General features: G+C 39.5%; 1 protein-coding gene across 4 annotated transcripts in view; it reads left to right on the top strand.

The window, feature by feature from the left end:
* Positions 1 to 19,992, top strand: part of LOC125007161 (interferon-induced very large GTPase 1-like) — a 60,359-nt gene that overhangs the window by 27,924 nt on the left and 12,443 nt on the right. For 2 of the 4 annotated variants that reach the window (XM_047583799.1, XM_047583790.1), the window contains 2 exons: positions 8,406 to 8,669; positions 11,858 to 12,118. In XM_047583799.1, the coding sequence (XP_047439755.1) occupies positions 8,406 to 8,669; positions 11,858 to 12,118 (525 nt within the window). Of the gene's footprint in view, positions 1 to 3,923; positions 4,434 to 4,775; positions 4,834 to 4,913; positions 5,023 to 5,818; positions 6,277 to 6,742; positions 6,852 to 7,690; positions 7,772 to 8,405; positions 8,670 to 11,857; positions 12,119 to 19,992 lie in introns of those variants that run through there. The other 2 variants (XM_047583808.1, XM_047583817.1) reach the window with 2 other exon arrangements.

Consider the following 19,992-nt stretch of genomic DNA (forward strand, 5'->3'; position numbering starts at 1 on the left):
AATTTTGGTACAGTTGCAGATAACTCTCAGGTATCCAACATGAGAGATTTTCTGACAAGTTTGAAAACTGAAGCTTCCACAGAGCTGTCTACATGGGAGGAAAAGCTTCACGACAATCTGTCAGAATACTTCAAGCAAACAGAAGGTCACGTCTATCTGGTTGAAGGATACAAAGAGGAGTTCTCAAACAGTATAAAGAGCCTTCGACGAGAAATGGAGAGATCTGTAGTTGATCAGCTGACAGCAGCAGCTGACATCAAAACTGGAATGACAGAACTCGACGGGATCAAGAGGAATCATACGGAAGAAATTGAAAAAGCAGTGCATGCTTTAATTGATGAATGTCGAAAGAGAAAAGTCCACATGACAGACAAACAGCTGGACAAAAGATTTGATGAGACATGGAAGGAAACACTGAAGAAACTGTCTTTTAATAAACTAAAGGCCACAGATGTCTTCACTAGAGTAGCTCACTGCCTCAGATCAAATCTGTCACATAGGGGAGGTCACGCAAGTGAATTGTTGAGTCAAAAAAACCTGAGAGAGTGTGGACTGGAGCCTTTTAAATGTACAGCTGAAGGATTGTTAAACCAATTGAAACACACAGTGAGCAAGTGGTTCAATCTTAAAGATCACATCAAGGTTGTACAAAACATGGTTGACAACATCATAGATGCTTGCACACAGTCTGTGGATGAAAAAATGAAAAGAAAGACCAATTACCATGATACTTACATCCAAGAGATCCTACACATCATCGATGAGCGTCTGAAAAACAATCCAGATGTTAAGATAGACATGGAGTTTGAAGTCTCTCTAAAACAGCACATCTGTGGATCTGCTGCCAGAAACTTTCAGAAGATGCAAGAAGATTTCATACAAGTAAATGACCCCTATGAATGCCTGATGAAAAACAAGGCAAAATATTGTGCTGATTTCAAAGAGGTTTTCCATGAACGAGACCAGTGTCAGAAGAAGGCACAAGAATTCACGGACCAATGCCTGAAGCCTGCAGTTGAGGTCTTTGTCAATCGTTCTCTGGGTCCTAATATCATTGATGAAATGCTGAAACAAGAGCAGTTCAGCACAAGGATGTCTTTCCAGTATTCAGTTTTACTGGATTTGCTTCCAAAGGACAGAGTTGAAGACTATTTGAGATACAACAGTTCTTATGAGAGTTTCATAAAGAAAAGAATACTTGAACAAATAGAAGAACATTTTTCACGCTGCTCTGCAACACTTGAGTTTGAGGAGCGACATCTTCAGTCAAGTATCAGCAGCATAAACGACGCCATCAAAAAGGCCAAAGCAGGCAAGAGTGATGACATGAAGACATTTGTTGAAAGAATCTGCAAAGAACTTGGAGATAAACTGGTCATTTCCCAGGACGCTCTTGGTGCTTTCATGATCCTGAACAATGCCAACCGGGAACAGTTTGCTGACTGGCTCATGGTGTCTGTGAAGGACATGGCAGAAGCTCTTAGAAAGAAGTTTAAAAAATCAAACATCAAAACGAAACTACAACATCTCCATGTGCAGCCCCAGAATGAACTCTTCACCAGAGTGATTGGATGTGGCAAACAGTGTCCATTCTGTAAAACTCCTTGTGAGGCAGGAGGAAAAGACCATGCAAAGCATTTTACTTCACTCCATCGGCCAAAGGGTCTGGGAAGAATCAGGTGGGATGAATCAAAAAAACTTGTCACTGACATATGCTCGTCCTCTGTGACCAGTGAAACTTGTTTTCGTTGCAGTGCTACAAACAATAAATGGCACCCTTACAAGCGTTACCATGAAATCTTCCCAGACTGGGATATTCGTCCAGATGTGAGCCTTGAGGCATCAGACTACTGGAAATATGTGATGACAACGTACAACAACAAGTTTGCTGAAGAATATGAAGCAGAGCCTGCTGATATTCCATCCACCTGGAATAATATCACAGCAGAGAAGGCAAAACAAAGTCTCAAAGAGTCATTTAGCATCAAGTGATTCTAACCAGTGAACATTTGTCCTCATGTTTTTCTCTACAATATAAAGGAACCTCCCAAATAACTTCACTATAGATAAGGTTCAAGTCAGTTCACTCAGATATTTAACCACCATGACTTTCAATAGAGAAATACCAGAGATTTACTGAAGTTTGTTTCCATTACCTGAGTTTGCATTTCAGGAAAAGTTTCTTCAAGTGATTTAATGATTCATGTCATTATTCAAACATGTATGTAGCTGATCAGAGCTGTTTCTTCTTTTCGTAAAACAAACCTTTCTTTTCATTTTAACTTTGTTTCTGTGCTGTATCTCATATTAAATATTTAATTTACTTTTCTCAAACCTCACTTAGTCTGTATAATACCACATGAGGAGATTGTTGACAAGGAATTTATGTTGATATTAGACAAGTTACTGTATGTGCTAAAAGCACTGAGGAGAACTCTGTATGGAAAACAAACTAAATATGTTTGTGTGCATGACTTGCAGCTGAGAAAATCAGTGCCTCATTAGAATCATGAACAGCTATGTATGATCACATATACCGTTATATGCAGTACGCTGCGATGCTTTTGATGTTCATAAAAACATCATGGAAATCTCTTCACCTCATTATCAAACAGCTAACATTTTTCTGCACCTCAATTCAGGTGTTTTTTTTTTGTTGTTGTTTTTTTTTGGAGTTTGTATCATTGTTTTTGTGCATGTTTGATATTATGGAGCATTAGTCATGTGCTTGAATGCACCATCAACATGACACAGGGTTTTTAAAACCTCAGTGATGTGCATGTAGTCTTAGTTTGTCTGGTAGCAGTGATATCTAGAGCCAGTGTGTGAACAACGAGGCTCAGTGTGTCTCCACTATTTAACAAACTTGATCAGAGTGTGACAGTGAACTGAACCTCTTCTCTTTAGAGTTAATGCTAATCACTGTACACTGTATATTACATGAGCTGCCTGTGTAATTGTGTTCCTAATAAAATGCTTAGTGAGTATAAAGTGTGTGTGTCTGGGTCATTACAGTTTCTCCAAAGGCTGTGAATTTACATCCTGTAACCCTCCTCATTATAACATGGCTCATATTGTTTCTGTCATTTATCCCTACATCATTTTACCACAATATCCAACTACTGACTATTGCCCTCTCTTCTTGATGTGTGGGGTCATTAGCTTCTCCCCCACCTCTTCACTGTTGAGTTTCCAGTCTGGTTTCTGATGGCCAGTATGGCTCTCTGATGTCCACGCAACGTGAGTGTTGTGAAGTTAAATTTCAACCAAGGTGTGGAACCGAGCCAGTGGGCAAATGAGAATGAAGGTCAGGCTTGTTTTTGTGAATTGTATCAACCTGGGCCAGTTTTCTGCAGTCTCCAGTCACAGGTCGTTTTGAGATGAAGCTTCAGCTTCTTCTGAACTGTTCACCCACACAGAGATGTCCCCATCTGGGCTCCAGGGTATCAGCAAGGGGTGCAAATAAGTGTGTAAGGTATGTTTTTATTGTTGTTGACTAAACAGCTCTTTACATAAAAACAATCCAGAATACTTGTTACAGGACTCTGGAGAAAAAAACAAATCACCATAAAATTGATTGGAAGCATTAAAGTGGAAAGAGATATGTTTAAGCAGCTTTATATAATTTCCAAGTACATATTGTTATCTCTAAAGATTTAGAATGAAAAACTATTACTATATCACAACTATTATTATAATAATAATGATAGTAATAATAACTCATATAGGTGTTAGTGTCCCCATTAAATTAGGAAAAGTCATTAAATATGAACCAAAAATTAAATGAAATTAAAACAACATGTTTATGTAAATCAGACACGTTAAATACTAAATGGAGTCAAACTGAAGTAACGTCATCTGTGTGTGGTTTGAATTCGCTGTTATCGGCGCTTTGAAGTGACGCCAGGATAAAAGGAAACTAGCGGGGAAACGAACGTGGAGAGCGGAGCTACTTTCAGCGTGTCTCTATGTCAATATGTCTGTTAACCTACTGGTGTTTAGCTGTAGTGAAGTTTATCATGTGTATTTTACTAAGTTTTCTGTTTGTGCTAAAATGGAACAGTAGGGAAACAGATTAGTCCGCTGTCTGTAAACGTTACAACATGTGTGTGGAAGAATCTCCCGGAACGTAGTTTAGTATTTATTGCTTTAATGCTTGACGCTGCCGATGTCAGGGCTTTACTTTGTGTTAAAAATTTCACCTGAAGAGTTTCATAACATTACCTCCGTGTTATTCGCTGCAAAACACGTGACCATTTCAACAGAAGTGAAACTGAGTTCAGCCATTAAAAGGAGACTCCTTTTTTTTTTTTTTTTTCCCATTTCCTTTTTCCAAAGGAGCGCACAAGGTGAAGAGAGGTGCTTCATCTACAGTAACAGTAGAATACAACATGATTTAGATATTTTGCCATGACCAGAACTCTTCTACAAAGGTGAGCTGCTTAACTTCATAGTTTACATTTTTAATTAGGTATACGCATAATGAGAAAAGTGAGAAATGACTGTATATAAGAGAAAAACAGAGCTGTTATTTAGTCAAGCGATTATTCATGCTGGGCTTTTAGAGCGTCCTGTGAACTTAAGCACTGACGCTCTGTGTTTTTAATGTTTTCAATTATTTATTTTTTTGCTTTCAACCTGCTTTGACTTGCAAACATCATATATGGCTCTTTTTTCCCCCTTGTTGAAACGTCTATCAATATGAAGTTCATGAAATATTAAGAGTCAGTTAAGGATAAAAACTTGAAATTTTTTGTCTCATTTCTTTCAAATAGAACGTGTCTGAATAATCTGGAGTAAACTGGATTGACCCAGTCTACACCCACGATGGAGGTAAACTGATATGTTAATGAGAGCCTGCTGGTCACAGTGTGTATGGGACCATTTTATATTTCACTCTCGTTTATCAAAAGGAGATCAGCGATGAAGACTTCTTAGTTAACCTTTCCCATGAGGAAGTGGAGGATCTTCCTGCAGCATGTTCTGTGTGTGAGGATGATCATCAACAGACTGATACAGGAGGTAAAGGTCAACTTTAGGAGATGTGTCAATATGAACATTGCACGGTTATTCCCAGAGTTAGCATGTTTTTAATTGTTTTTATTATTATTGTTGTCACAGAGCCTGTCCCTGCATCAGTAACAGTCTCCAGTATCAGTAGTGAGTCAGTGTCTCTGCAGTGGGACACTCCTGCTGGTGAAGTGGAGAGCTACAATGTGACTTTTTGTAATGAAAGAGAAATAATACAAGAGCTGAAGATAGATACAAACAGTGTGACCTTCAACAGCCTGAGGCCAGGGGAGTGTTATTTCTTCTATGTGTCTACACAACTTAAAAATGGAAGAAGAAGCAGGCCAACTGAGACATGTGCCAAAACAGCTAAGTCGAGGTCCAACATAATACAATGAAGAAACTAAGACATTCTTTTTTAAAAAGTTAGTTCACTTATAAATATTGTCACGCCACATCGTGAACATCCAGAGATAAAAGGAGCCATTCTGATGAAAGCAGCATTTCATTTCATTTCCTATATTTCTTGTTGTCCTGACCTGAACAAACTACACTTTAAAGAAAAGATTACACCTCCAGCTACAGATGGAGGAAGAAAATGTATATGTATATATAATTGTTGTAAGTATATGAAGGACTTTTAAAATGATCTGGAAACACTCACAGTTTAGGAATATTATCTATAATAATAAAGTATATAATAAAAAGGAATACTGTGGGGGGAAAGCAACGTTGGCGCTAGAGGTTAAATTATTTTCTGTATATTTTCTTTTGGTTCTATGGCTTGAGGGGAGGGGCCTAACACTGTTTTTTTTTTTTTTTATTATTGTCTTCAATCACTGCAGGGATAAAGTGCACCAAGTCATCTGAAGGCAGTCTTAGAAATTTTTGTTTAGGAAATGTTATGTAAATGAACTCACATACATGAAATGAAAATGAAAGCTTGGTTACTTTCAATTGTTGGTTTTCGTGATTTTTCCATTATATGCCTATAGAGTGAAGATAAAAACTGTGGAAAAGAAGAACAGCAAACCTACCGTTTGAGGTTTTAGTTAAATATAACCCTTTGTTTTTTTCTAGATTTGGGTGATAGAAAATGTAATACGTTGTAGCACAGAGGGAGGAAGACTGGCTGTCACTTTTCAGCATTTGAACCTTCTGAGATAATCATGTTCCTCAAGAAATGAAGAGTTAAAGGTTTGGTTCTTGTTATTTTCAGAGAGAAGTTGCCTGAGTGAAGAGAATGAGTCTGCACTCACAGTGGAGGTAAAGATACGTGTACATGTCAAACATAAAATAAAAATACTCCTCTCATTGGATAATGTGTATGGAATATTTACATTTAAAGTTACTGTCATTATTATTATAATAATTTTCATTAGTCGTCTTCTGAGGTGTTTCAAATTTGCGTGAGCTAAAATGAGAGACACTGAAAATGGAAATGATGTGCAAATGGTTTACAAGGCAACACCCCTAACAACATAAGCTGGCCTGATTTGAGTCAGGAGTTGATCTATACTCCTGAAAAGGGTATTTGGGGCCTTATAAGGCCATCATTTCTGCCATAAAACTACAATTTGTTTCTGACCTTAGGTCCTTAGGTCCAATGACTTCCAATATTTCTAATTTGATGATTAATGGAGTAAAGGTTTGTGGATATATTGTCAGTATATAACAGTAATATATAGTATGTATGACTTTAGTTATTTCTATTTTTCCTCATTTGTCAAAGGGATCCAGCAGCGAAGATTCAGCTGTTGATTTTTTCTATGAGGCACCAGACGACCTTCCATCAACAAGTTCTGCTGGGAAAGATGACTGTGAACAGGCTGATACAAGTGGTAACAATCAGTTTTATAACACTAGAAAGTGTTAATGAACTAAATCACGTTGAGTTCAAAAATAATTTGGGTAATATCATGTGGGTGAAGATTTGTTTGTTTTTTGTTTTTTTTTTCGTTAAGATTATTTTGTCAGTGAATTCACTTCCCTGCAGCATTTCAAATTATTCTGACTGCACCATAACATTTTGTAAGGTATAAAAGAAATGCTTCTTTTATTTAAAAATTCAACTACGGTAAAAAGTTAAAATATAATTGCTAAAGAAAATAAATCTCCAGTGGCATAAATACTGGAAATCACTTGTGATGCAATGACAACTGGATGTGAAGGAGCTGAATTACTGATGAAAAGAAGATGAAACCCTACGGTTTCTACAAGAACCTCAGTCACTTTTCATTAGGGGAGCTGTGGAGAAGTGGTGAGAGGCACAGCTTGGGTTTGAAGGGTCACAGGTCCAAGGCTGTGGTGCCGAGCAAGCACCGAACCCCCAATTTGCTCCCCAGGCGCAGCCACCTGAGGCTGCAGCCCAGTGCTCCAACTGTACACACTACTGTGTGAACAAATGGATGGGTCAAAATGCAGAGATGGAATTTCCCCATGTCCCCAAAAAGGGAACAATTTATTTATTTATTTATTTGTGCAAGACACACTCTACATGAAGCCTTTCCCAGAATAAAGTTTAAGCATGTTAATGGACAAAACTGGTTACATCCATAGTTAAGACGACTAACACCAATGCAGATGTGAAGCAAACTCAACTGTTCAATAACCTGACTACTACTTTAAGATTTAGAGCTATATTGTTCAATATGATAACTCATTTATTCACGGCTGGCAGGGAATTCATTGCTGATGATTCTCCAGAGGGTTCAGAAAGTGTGGACGGGTCCACTCATGGAGTCAGCGAGCCATAAGGCTGGTAAGAGTTTTTAGAAACTGAAGAGTGAACAATATTTGAGCTGTCAAAAGAGTTTTGCGTCGTTCATTCAGAAAAAAAGCACATTACTCTTATTAGCACTGCAACTGATGTCTGTTCATTAATGATGAGAGCCTTTTAAAATACTCTGTCCTTGTAGCTGTTAACTAGTCACATTCAGTGTATGGTCACATTATGTTTCTATAGCGCCAAATAACTGAAACAAACCTTAAAAAAAATATACAAAACATGTTATATTAAAATGACAGAAACCATCCTTGAAAAAAAATTATTTCACGTGTGCTTGAGTGTTTTAGTTTAGCCCAAATATACTATTATAATTATATACTTTATATTATACCTTATAGCTTAAATATATGACTTACTGCAGGAGTGAACTGCAGGTTTGAACTTAAGGGCCTGTCACTCAAATTACAGTCTTCAAGTTGAACCTGTATGTGTGATTGTTGTTGTTTTTTTTATATACACTTTATTGTATGACCTCAATTAAAGAACTTAACTAATAAAAAAGGCAAAACAAACAAAAGATTAATCTCCATTGTCAGAAATTGCTTACCTTCTGAGTAGTGAAAACATTCTGTAATGTGCTGAATGGTATTCACTTCTATTTTGGCAGATGTTCCTCCACCAGTAGAAGCAACTGTTCTCCATGCTGGTGTTGACACAGTTTCTCTTGGCTTGGCATCCAGTGGTTCCTCTGTTAGGTATAAACTTCATGTAGATTATACCTGTAAGACACAAGGAGGCAGTGTGGACCTGGAAGACTGCAGCCCTGTAGATGTTGTAGGACTGAATCCTGGAACTGAGTATACCTTCAGGATCACAAGGATAGCAGAAAATGGAAATCAAAGCACAGTGACCTCTATATCCGCCTGTACAGGTAAATCTGAAATAATAATGAGTTGGTTGAATTAAAATTACAATTGTTTCCCAGTGTAGACAGTTGTTGGCTAAATAGTCCCTGAACTGAACTAAAACCTACAGAAATATAGTTATTTATGACACATATATTGTTATATTTATTGTTATTTTTTTGGAGGTAGGCATCATGGCAGTGTGTACAATCTCTCCACTGGCCTTTACAGTGGCAATGGAGGTGATTATCAGGGCTTCGAAATGGGTGGTAGGTGGAGAAAAGCTGCATGGAGGGCTTTGTCTCCCCCCAATTAGGGCCTACATGGATGACATGACGACATGGATGACATGGATGACATGGATGACATGGATGACATGTGATGTCAACTGCTCCATGTTAAATAGCAACTTGGAGTGGGCTAGGATGAAAGTGAAGTCGAGTAAGTCTTGGAGCATCTCAGTTGTTAAAGGAAAGGTAGTAGATAAGAAGTTTGTCATAAAAGAGGAGGTGATTCCCACAGTGCTTGAGAAGCCAGTGAAAAATCTGGGAAGGTGGTATGATGCAAGTCTCAGTGATAGAGCGCAGTTTGCTGGATTGAAACAGGAAATGATTAAAGGCATTTCGAGCATAGACCACCAGGGTGCTCTAAGCCAGGTGTAAAATGCAGTTTGTTGTGCTTTTGTGCTGTGTCATCATGTGTGATGTGTTATTGCTGCTGCCAATTAGTGCTGCGTATAGCAGCATGCAGGAAGAAGCGAGCTGCTGCTGAGCATGGTCGGAATGGAGTTGCTGCAGGTCAGTTTGGAATTGTTTGGCACAGTTTTTGGTGATTTATCTGAACTATTTAAACTATTAATGCTTCATATGGACTATTTCTCATAACCTGGAAGGGTGTTGTATGAGTTTGGGGTGGAGATATTTCTGTGGGTTGTTTTTGTTGTGCTTGGGGATAAAGTAAACTGAATATACTAAAAGTGTTGAACTGTGAAACCAATGCATGTATACATACCTTCAAATTTGTTGTGCCTTTAAAGAATACTGAATGGCCATTCAAAAGATTGTCATTTATTTTTGTTAAATACTGTTCTGTTATCTATTTTGTTTAATATCCTTAATACACTATTATTGATATCAAGAAATTTCATTGTCATTTGTGACTGTTTCCGTTCATTTCCTCTCTGAGCCGAGCTTATGTCTTCTGACAAGGAGACTCATTAACCAGAGAAACCGGTTGACATATCGGTTATATTTTACATCATATATGCTACAGTACCCAGGAAAGTTGAGGTTATGGTGTATGCTTTTTGGGTTATTGCCCTGACTAATGTTACCACTGACTGTATATGAGGTTCCTCTGACAAAGTTTGAGAAGCTTGAAAGGATGATTAATTCATCAATTAAGAGATGGCTTGGTGTCCCACGCTGCTTAAGCGGCGCAGCCTTGTATGGGAAAGGCATACTGGAGCTCCCAGTAACTAGCCTAACAGAGGAGCTTAAGTGTGCTGAGGTGAGACTGGAGATGACTCTTACTCAGACAAAAGATCAAATAGTTAGGTGTACAGCCCCCACGGTTAAAACAGGGAGGAAGTGGAATCCGAGAGATACGGTTCAGGAAGCACAGGCTGCCCTCAGGCTCAGGGATATCATAGGTCATGTACAGCACAGGTGTGGAGGCCTGGGGCTGTGTGCAGGGAAACCTCTGTGGAGCAAGGCATCAGCAGCAGGAAAGAGGAAGATGGTAGTGGAAGAAATTCATAGACAAGAAGAAGCGATGAGATGCACTAAGACAGTGTCACAGACTAAGCAAGAACATTGGGTGAACTGGGAGAGTGTAGAGAAAAGGAAGTTGAATTGGAGAGAACTGTGGAGCATGGAGGCTAGTAGGATTAGATTTATGATAGGGGCTATTTATGATGTGCTGCCATCTCCCCGGAACCTAAACCAGTGGTTAGGGAATAATGTTGCCTGCCCACTCTGTTCGTGTGTATGTACACTTAGCCACATTCTGACAAATACCTGGCATCACAACCTGGTTCTGAAATGCTTAGCAGCTGCAATTGAGGGAAAACGGATTGAAGCAAATTCCTGACGTGCTAAAAAGCAAATAGGCATATGATGGTTGTTTGGGGAGATAAGGCCAGACCAGCGAGAATCAGGCACAGCGCGGGGCAGCTAAGGGTGGGTGGAACCTAGGAGCTGAGGTATGATTTAAACGGCCGGCTAACTGTTCCAGAACATATAGCCATTATTTGCAAAAGACCAGAGTTGTTGTTGTGGTCCGAAGTGGAAAAGAATGTGTACTTTGTGGAACTTACTGTCCCGTGGGAAGACCGAGTGCAAGAGAGACAGATATGCGGAGATGGCAACAGAAGCTGAGCAGCGAGGCTGGAGCGCCTCTGTGCGACCAGTGGAGGTCGGTTGCCGTGGATTTGTTGTAACCATTGCTCTCCTGTATGTGTTGGGCATTCGCGGGAAAGAACATAGAATTGCTAAAAAAAAAACAAAAAAACATGTCCCTGGCAGCGGATTGAGCAAGTGAGTGGCTGTGGCTAAGGAGGAAACACGCTAGATGGAGAGCAGGCTAAAGGTACTGTGTAGTGTTAGTAGTTAGCAATTGTTGGAGGGCTAATCTAATCTTGAAAATCACACGGTGGTGTGGTGGCTACATTGAGGGGGGCGACTCCGGGACGCTGGAGCTCACTGTTAAGCCTTCTTGAGGTGTTCTTGAGGCCTAATGTAACGAAACATTGGTGAAGGGAGGTGCCCACTTGAAAACATGAATGATGTGCCGCATACTGCCTACTGCTGTTGGCTAGGCTTGTTAGCTGGTGTTTTCTTGTGTGTTACTTCTGATCCTAGCGAAAGGCAAGGTGTTGGTTTAAGTGTAGTTGCATGTCCCATCACCTCTCATCACCTGCTGCTGTGGAGTAGGCTAGGTAGCTGGTGTCTGGTAGTATCCTAATTCTGATTTTGGCAGAAGGGAGAGGTGTTGGTTGAAGTGTAGTTGCATGTCCCATGACCTCTATTATCTACTGCTGCTGGCTAAGCTAGGCTAGTTAGTAGCTGACTGCTGGTCTGCTGGTTGGGTTTTCAGTTGGACTAGGCTTCTAAATGAATTTTGCCTCAGATCAAGGCACGAGGGATTGTAACGTCTTGTCCTGTGTATTAATGAATATTTTAATTAATTTATCATTGTTATATTGTTGTCACAGAGCCTGTCCCTCCTGCATCAGTAACAGTTTCCAGTATCAGCAGTGAGTCAGTGTCTCTGCAGTGGGACACTCCTGCAGGTGAAGTGGAGAGCTACAATGTGACTTGTTGCAGTGAAGGAGAAACTGTGCAGGAGCTGAAGATAGATACAAACAGTGTGACCTTCAACAGCCTGAGGCCAGGGGTGTGTTATTACCTCCATGTTTGTGCACAACTCAAAAATGGAAGAAGAAGCAGGCCAACTAAGACATCTGCCACAACAGGCAATAAAAGAAAAATAAGATAACAAAATGAAAAATGAGCAAAGTTTGATTTAATTTGACTGATTTGACTGGATCATAACTAAGTTGTAGGCAAAGCTTCAGAATGCGAAAACAAGAAAGTGGAGCAAGAAACAACAAGTACAGAGTAGGCAATTCATTGAAACCTGCATTTTGACTCAAACAGGCTGTTCACGTTTAGACCATAACCTCAAAAAGGCAAAATCTGCACAAACATTTGCCTCCCTTTAATTTAAACAAAACTAAATTAATTCCATGTATGTGTATTGCTGAGACCTAACAAAACTGCTCAATGTCATTGTTTGATAACATGACATAAATGTTCCAAGGACAATTTCTGAAGTAATTTAAATACAGCCTTTCCTCAGTAAATACTGACTTGCTGTCTACTGAATCAATATTCTTACAGGAAAACTAAGCTAAACATGCTACATGCTTTATTGTGCAATGATAAATAATGAAAAAAATTACCACCATCTGCTTCCCCACAGAAACATACTTAAAGAGTCGATTGGAGAGTCTCGGCTTGGAGCAGCACTACAGACAGAAGCTATCACTCAGTCAAATACTACAGATTGATGAGACGACCAACAATGATGAACAACCTGCCATGTCTAAATCAGACCTTCCATGGTATTTTCTAAAGAAACTGTTGATGGTTAACGTGTCAGCAAGGAATGTGAATTATAAATCTGCATGTGAGTCAAACTGTGATGCTGCATCAGAGATTACAGAGTTTGATTTTCCTAATCTGCTTGGCAGTGCAAATGCAGTTGACACGATAAACCCCCTTGACTTAATCACTGCTCTCTTTCTATGTTCTGATGGTTTTGTGCAGCAGGAAATGACTCTCAAGATGTCTATGTGTCAGTTCTCTGTGCCTCTGCTGCTTCCCAATAGTGACACACAGCAGTGTACCCTTATGCTGTGGGCCATGAGAGACATTGTTAAGAAGTATAGACCTCAGTCTCTCTTAGACTCCAAGGGCTTCATTGAAGAGAGAATTGTTCTTTCTGAAATTCCCATGGTTTCTTTTGTGAGGCTGGGTGAGTGCACCTTGTCTAAGTCTGAGATCCTCAACAAGCTTCTGAGCAATTCTCAGCAATACCATGACACCTTTGTTCACCACAACATGGAGGGTGGAGACAGTCCAAGAAGAATATCCAATGGACTGACTGAAATTACTTGGTATCTTCCTGGTGGAAACAAGAACATGGACATTTTCAGTGAGCCTGTGGCTGTTGCTAACCTTCGTGGGGACATTGCTTCATTTGAAACCCAATATTCATTTCTGTGTCACACATCTGCAGCAGTTTTTGTCTTCTTTGACAATTTAGACTCTGGGTGCAATCTGCTGACCAACCAAACTGACAAGGCACAGATGTTCTTGGTGGGTAACCACAATGGGAAAAACTTCAGCTTAGAGGCTCTAAGAAAGGTAGCAACCCAGTTGGGCTTGACTAAGAACAACATCATTCTTAAGACGAAACAGAAAAATGATGCAGACTTTGTCAAAAGTTTGAGGAAGGCAGTCAGTGATGTAGTTGAGAACTCACAAGTGAAGATGCAAATTGAGCAGATGGCTGACATTGCCCATGAACTTGGGATTTTGGTTGATGAAGATGCTTCAGAGTGCAAGAATGGAAAGAAAAATGCAGATTCCACCACTAAAGAAATCCAGGATGCCCTCAAGTACAAAGAAGACCAGCTTCCCTTGCAAGGCCAAATATGGAAGGACTTAACTCACTTGGAGAAAGAAGAATTCCGACTTCGACATGCTGGGTCTAAAAACATAGAGGAGTATAAAAGTGATCTTCAGGTGCAGAAAAGAGAACTGCGTCAAAAACAGAACTCTTATGACATGTCCACTGCTATGACATGCTTCATCAATGCAATATCAAGTTCCGGGACAGAGAGGCGTTACTTTCTGAAATGGATGCAAATGAACCTTGATAACGTGTCTCGTGAAAAACTGTCTGGACTCAGGGAGCGGTACAAAGAAAAATGCAAGAACTCTGACAACAAAGAGGAGATCAAGAAAATAGACAAACAGCTCTCTAACAGCTCACTGGGGACTGAACACTTCTTCCGTGAAATGGGTCAGATCTACGAGGCTTCACTTTCTCTTCCAGAGACAGACCCATCACGTCAACAACTACAGCATTTACCCAAACTCTGTGCTGAACTGTTGCTTGATGGATTTCCCCTTGAGCTAGTAGATGGAGATGCATCCAACATACCTCTCAGATGGGTGAGTGCTGTTCTCTCTCAGCTCAATGTCTTGGTGTCTTCAAAGAACAAGATACGAGTTGTCACCGTTCTTGGAGTTCAGAGCACAGGAAAGTCCACACTCCTTAATACCATGTTTGGAGTGCAGTTTGCAGTCAGCAGTGGTCGATGCACTCGAGGTGCCTTCATGTTGCTTATAAGAATCAATGAAGATACTAAAAAACTTCTCAACTTTGACTTCATGGTGATCATTGACACTGAGGGCTTAAAGTCCCCAGAGCTGGCACAGCTGGACAACAGTTATGAGCATGACAATGAGCTTGCAACACTTGTTGTAGGGCTGAGTGATGTCACCATTATTAATATTGCAATGGAGAATTCATCAGAAATGAAAGACATCCTACAGATAGTTGTGCATGCTTTTCTCAGGATGAAGGAGGTGGGTAAAAAGCCTAAATGTCAGTTTGTTCACCAGAACGTGTCGGATGTTTCCGCCCATGAGAAGAACTTACGAGACAGGAAACTGCTCTTGCAACAGCTGAATGAGATGACCCAGGCAGCAGCAAAAATGGAACGGAAAGAGGAGAACAAGAGCTTTACTGATGTGATGGAGTACTGTCCAGACATGGGGAACTGGTACATTCCTGGACTCTGGAATGGAAACCCACCAATGGCACCAGTCAATGTAGGATACAGTGAGGCTGTATATGAGCTCAAGAAGAACATCATCAAGCTAGTGGGAAATTGTCAGTCATCTACCAGTAACATTGATGAGTTCGAGGAGTGGGTGAAGAGCTTGTGGAATGCAGTAAAGCATGAAAACTTCATCTTCAGTTTCAGAAACAGCCTGGTCGCTGACGCGTACATGAAGCTCTGCTCAGAATACAACAAATGGGAATGGGAATGTAAAAAGGAAATGTACGCCTGGGTGACAAATACAGAAACAAGAATTGCAAATTTCGGTACAGTTGCAGATAACTCTGAAATATCGGACAAGAGAGTTTTTCTCACTCATTTGAAAACTGAAGCTTCCACAGAGCTGTCTACATGGGAGAAAAAGCTTCAAGACAATCTGTCAGATTACTTCAAGCAAACAGAAGGTCACGTCTATCTGGTTGAAGGATACAAAGAGGACTTCTCAAACAGTATAAAGAGCCTTCGACGAGAAATTGAGAGATCTGTAGTTGATCAGCTGACAGCAGCAGCTGATATCAAAACTGGAATGACAGATCTCGACAGGATCAAGAAGAATCATACGAAAGAAATTGAAAAAGCAGTGCATGCTTTGATTGATGAATGTCGAAAGAAAAAGGTCCAGATGACAGACAAACAACTGGACAAAAGATTTGATGAAATGTGGAAAGAAACACTGGAGAAACTGTCTTTTAATAAACTTAAGGACACCGATGTCTTCACTAGAGTAGCTCACTGCCTCAGATCAAATCTGTCACATCGGGGAGGTCACGCAAGTGAATTGTTGAGTCAGAAAAACCTGAGAGAGTGTGGACTGGAGCCTTTTAAATGTACAGCTGAAGGACACTACAACCGATTTAAACACGCAGTGAGCAAGTGTTTCAATCTTAAAGATCACATAATGATTCTACAAAACATGGCTGACAAGATCATAGGTCCTTGCACTCAGTTTGTAGGTGAAAAACTGAAGAGAAAGACAAATTACCACGATACTTACATCCAGGAGATCCTACACATCATTGATGAGAGTCTAAAAAACAATCCAGATGTTCAGATAGACATGGAGTTTGAAGTCTCCCTAAAACAGCACATATGTGGGTTTGCAGCCAGAAACTTTCAAAAGATGGAAGAAGATTTCATACAAGTAAATGACCCCTATAGATGCCTGATGAAAAACAAGGAGAAGTTTTGTGCTGATTTCAAAGATGTTTTCCATGAACGAGACCAGTGCCAGAAGAAGGCACAAGAATTCACAGACCAATGCTTAAAGCCTGCAGTTGAGGCCTTTGTCAATCATTCCCTGGGTCTTACTATCATTGATGAAATGCTGAAACAAGAGCAGTTCAGCACAAGGATGTCTTTCCAGTATTCAGTTTTACTGGATTTGCTTGAAAATGACACCTTTGAAGACTATTTGAGATACAACCGTTCTTATGAGAGTTTCATAAAGAAAAGAATACTTGAACAAATAGAAGAGTGTTTTTCAAGCTGCTCTGCATCACTTGAGTTTGAGGAGCGACATCTTCAGTCAAGTATCAGCAGCATAAATGACGCCATCAAAAAGGCCAAAACAGGAGAGAATGGTGACATGAAGACATTTGTTGAAGGAATCTGCAAAGGACTTGGAGATAAACTGGTCATTTCCCAGGATGCTCTTGGTGCTTTCATGATCCTGAACAATGCCAACTGCGAACAGTTTGCTGACTGGCTCTTAGTGTCTGTGAAGGACATGGCAGAAGCTCTTAGAGAAAAGTTTAAAGAATCAAACATCAAAACGAAACTACAAGATCTCCATGTGCAGCCCCAGATTGAACTCTTCACCAGAGTGATTGGATGTGGCAAACAGTGTCCATTCTGTGGCGCTCCTTGTGAGGCAGGAGGAAAAGACCATGCAAAGCATTTTACTTCACTGCACCGACCACAGGGTCTGGGAAGAATCAGGTGGAATGAATCAGAAGAACTTGTCACTGACATATGCTCGTCCTCTGTAACCAGTGAAACTCATTTTCATTGCAGTGCTACAAACTATGAATGGCACCCTTACAAGCGTTACCATGAAATTTTTCCTGAATGGGATATTTGTTCAGACATGAGTCTTGAGGCATCAGACTACTGGAAATATGTGATGACAAAGTACAACAAGGAGTTTGCTGAAGAATATGATGCAAAGCCTGCTGATATTCCATTTGCTTGGATGATGATCTCATACAATCAGGCAGAACAAAGTCTCCAAATGTCATTTAACATCAAGTGATTCCAACCATGTGTATATTTGTCCTCGTATTTTTTTCCCTCTATAATATAAAGGAACATCCGGAATGATTTTAGTGTAGATAAGGTTTAACACATTTTCAGTTCACCAGATATTTATCCACCATGACTTGCATTAGGAAATACCAGAGATTTGCTCACATTTGTTGTCGTTAGCTCAGTTTGCCTTTTAGAAAAGTGATAGCTTCATCATGTGATTGAATGATTCATGTCATTATTCAAACTTGTATGTAGCTGGTATGAGCTGTTTCTTCTTGTCATGAAACAAATATGATATGGAACCTTTTTTTTTTTAATTTTATCCTTGTTTCTGTGCTGTATCTGATATGAAATATTTGAATTTATTTTCTTGTACCTCACTTAGTCTGTATAATATGACAAGAAGATGTTGGCAAAGAATTTAAATAATGCTGTGTTTGTGTGACGCATGGTAGTGTTCATCAAACAATAGTTAGTTCATGTATATGACAGACGAAGAAGAAAGTGTAGAGGTCATGGGTAAAGTTTTTCTCTTTAGAGTCAATTGCGTGTATGTACATGTAATATACACTGTATATTACATGCATGAGAAGAGATAAAAAAATATTTTATTCCAACTGTGTTCACTTAAACAGTACATCTTCTTTTTTTTGTATTGCTTACTAGGATTTTCTTACATTTAATTAAATGGATGTTTATGTAGGTTATCAGACAGTGGTGTCACTCAATCAGGGAGAGACCAAATTAAGAAGTGACATTAAATCACGGGCCAACCAAATTGGATATTTGTTTAAAATGACACACTTTTTGTCTTTTCAGATGTATTATCAGAGATCATTCATGCAGAAAATATGAATTTAACGTTTTCCAGGTTAAACAATGGAGAACAACACTAAGTTCACTGATTAAATGACAACAAATTTGAAATAAAAGGGTAGTGTTACTCTCAATTTGGAGATTTCCACTGACTTATTTCAAATGAAAATATTTTTTTCTCACAAATTCAACAGATTTAAATAGGACATAAAGAGGTGAAAGGGGGATAAAAATCTCACTTTTGAAGCTTTTCTACATTTAGTAGGACACGTGGCATGTCTGCCAGCTCAGAAATGCTGATAAAAAGCCATGCAGTCAGTTTCTCATGAGTGGCAATGAGGGTGAAGGTCAGGCTTGTTTTGGTGAATTGTTCCTACCAGGGCCAGTTTTCTCCTGAGCAGCTCCTCCGTCAGAGTGAACGAGGTGATAAAATCATCACAGGTAATGATGAGCCACTGGAGCTCCTCTGTCATCTCTAGAACCACCAACATCTCCTGGTTGACTTCAGCAACTGCTTTACAGTCTCCAGGCAAGGGTTGTTCAGAGATTACAGGTTGCAACAATCTGTATTCCATATTTGTCTTTTTTGGCCTGAAGCTTCAACTACCTCTGAAGTGTTTATCCTCACATATGTCCCCATCTGGGCTCCAGGGCATCGGCAGGTGGGTGCAAATAAGTAAGTAAATAAATAAATAAATAAATACAATTCCCAAGTTTATGTGTATGGTATGTTTTTTTGTTGACTAAATAGCTCTTCAAATAAATCAACTTAGACCCCACACATCCATCCGGAATACTTCATATAATGTTTAAGTACATATTATTATCTATAACGTTTGGTATGAAAAACTATTACTACATCACAACTATAATTATCAAGAAAAATAACTCATTATATAGAGGCCAGTGTCTGTGTCCCCATTAAATTAGGAAAAGTGATTAAATATAAGGCAAAAATTAAATGAAATGAAAACAACATGTTTATGTAAATCAGATACGTTAAATACTGAATGGAGTCAAACTGAAGTAACGTCATCTGTGTGTGGTTTGAATTCGCTGTTATCGGCGCTTTGAAGTGACGCCAGGATAAAAGGAAACTAGCGGGGAAACGAACGTGGAGAGCGGAGCTACTTTCAGCGTGTCTCTATGTCAATATGTCTGTTAACCTACTGGTGTTTAGCTGTAGTGAAGTTTATCATGTGTATTTTACTAAGTTTTCTGTTTGTGCTAGAATGGAACAGTAGGGAAACAGATTAGTCCGCTGTCTGTAAACGTTACAACATGTGTGTGGAAGAATCTCCCGGAACGTAGTTTAGTATTTATTGCTTTAATGCTTGACGCTGCCGATGTCAGGGCTTTACTTTGTGTTAAAAACCCCACCTCAGCTCCATGGGACCGGGTCCGTGTATGTTTTAGGTCGTTGGATTTTTCGCTCGGAAAAGGATATTAAAAAACAAAAAAAAAATAAGCGGTTATTAGATTTTCATATTAAAATTCAAAAATTAATGATGAAATGCGATGCATTTTTGTGAGAGAAGGGATTAACAAAAGTAAAAAGAAAAAAAAGTCCGGTTTCATTTTCTCTTCCTAAAAATGAAAAGTGAAACCGTTAGAAGACAACCGGAAAATGTTGTTTTCAAAGTAAGAGCACGTATGAGGACGGTACTGTGTTTCTGGCCAGAGCGCCCACAAATACATAACTTCCATCTGTGGTTTCCCTAGACTAGCCCAGGCAAAAATGTCTTTGGAGCCGTACTCTGGCGTGACTATTGATATGGAAAACAAGGCTTGTCATCTGCAGAAATCTATGTTAGCTAGTGTACAACCATACTGACAATGACAGTCATCAACTTCTGTTCCACAGCACC

Source organism: Mugil cephalus, chromosome 1 (assembly GCF_022458985.1).
Source record: "Mugil cephalus isolate CIBA_MC_2020 chromosome 1, CIBA_Mcephalus_1.1, whole genome shotgun sequence".
Lineage (NCBI taxonomy): Eukaryota > Metazoa > Chordata > Actinopteri > Mugiliformes > Mugilidae > Mugil > Mugil cephalus.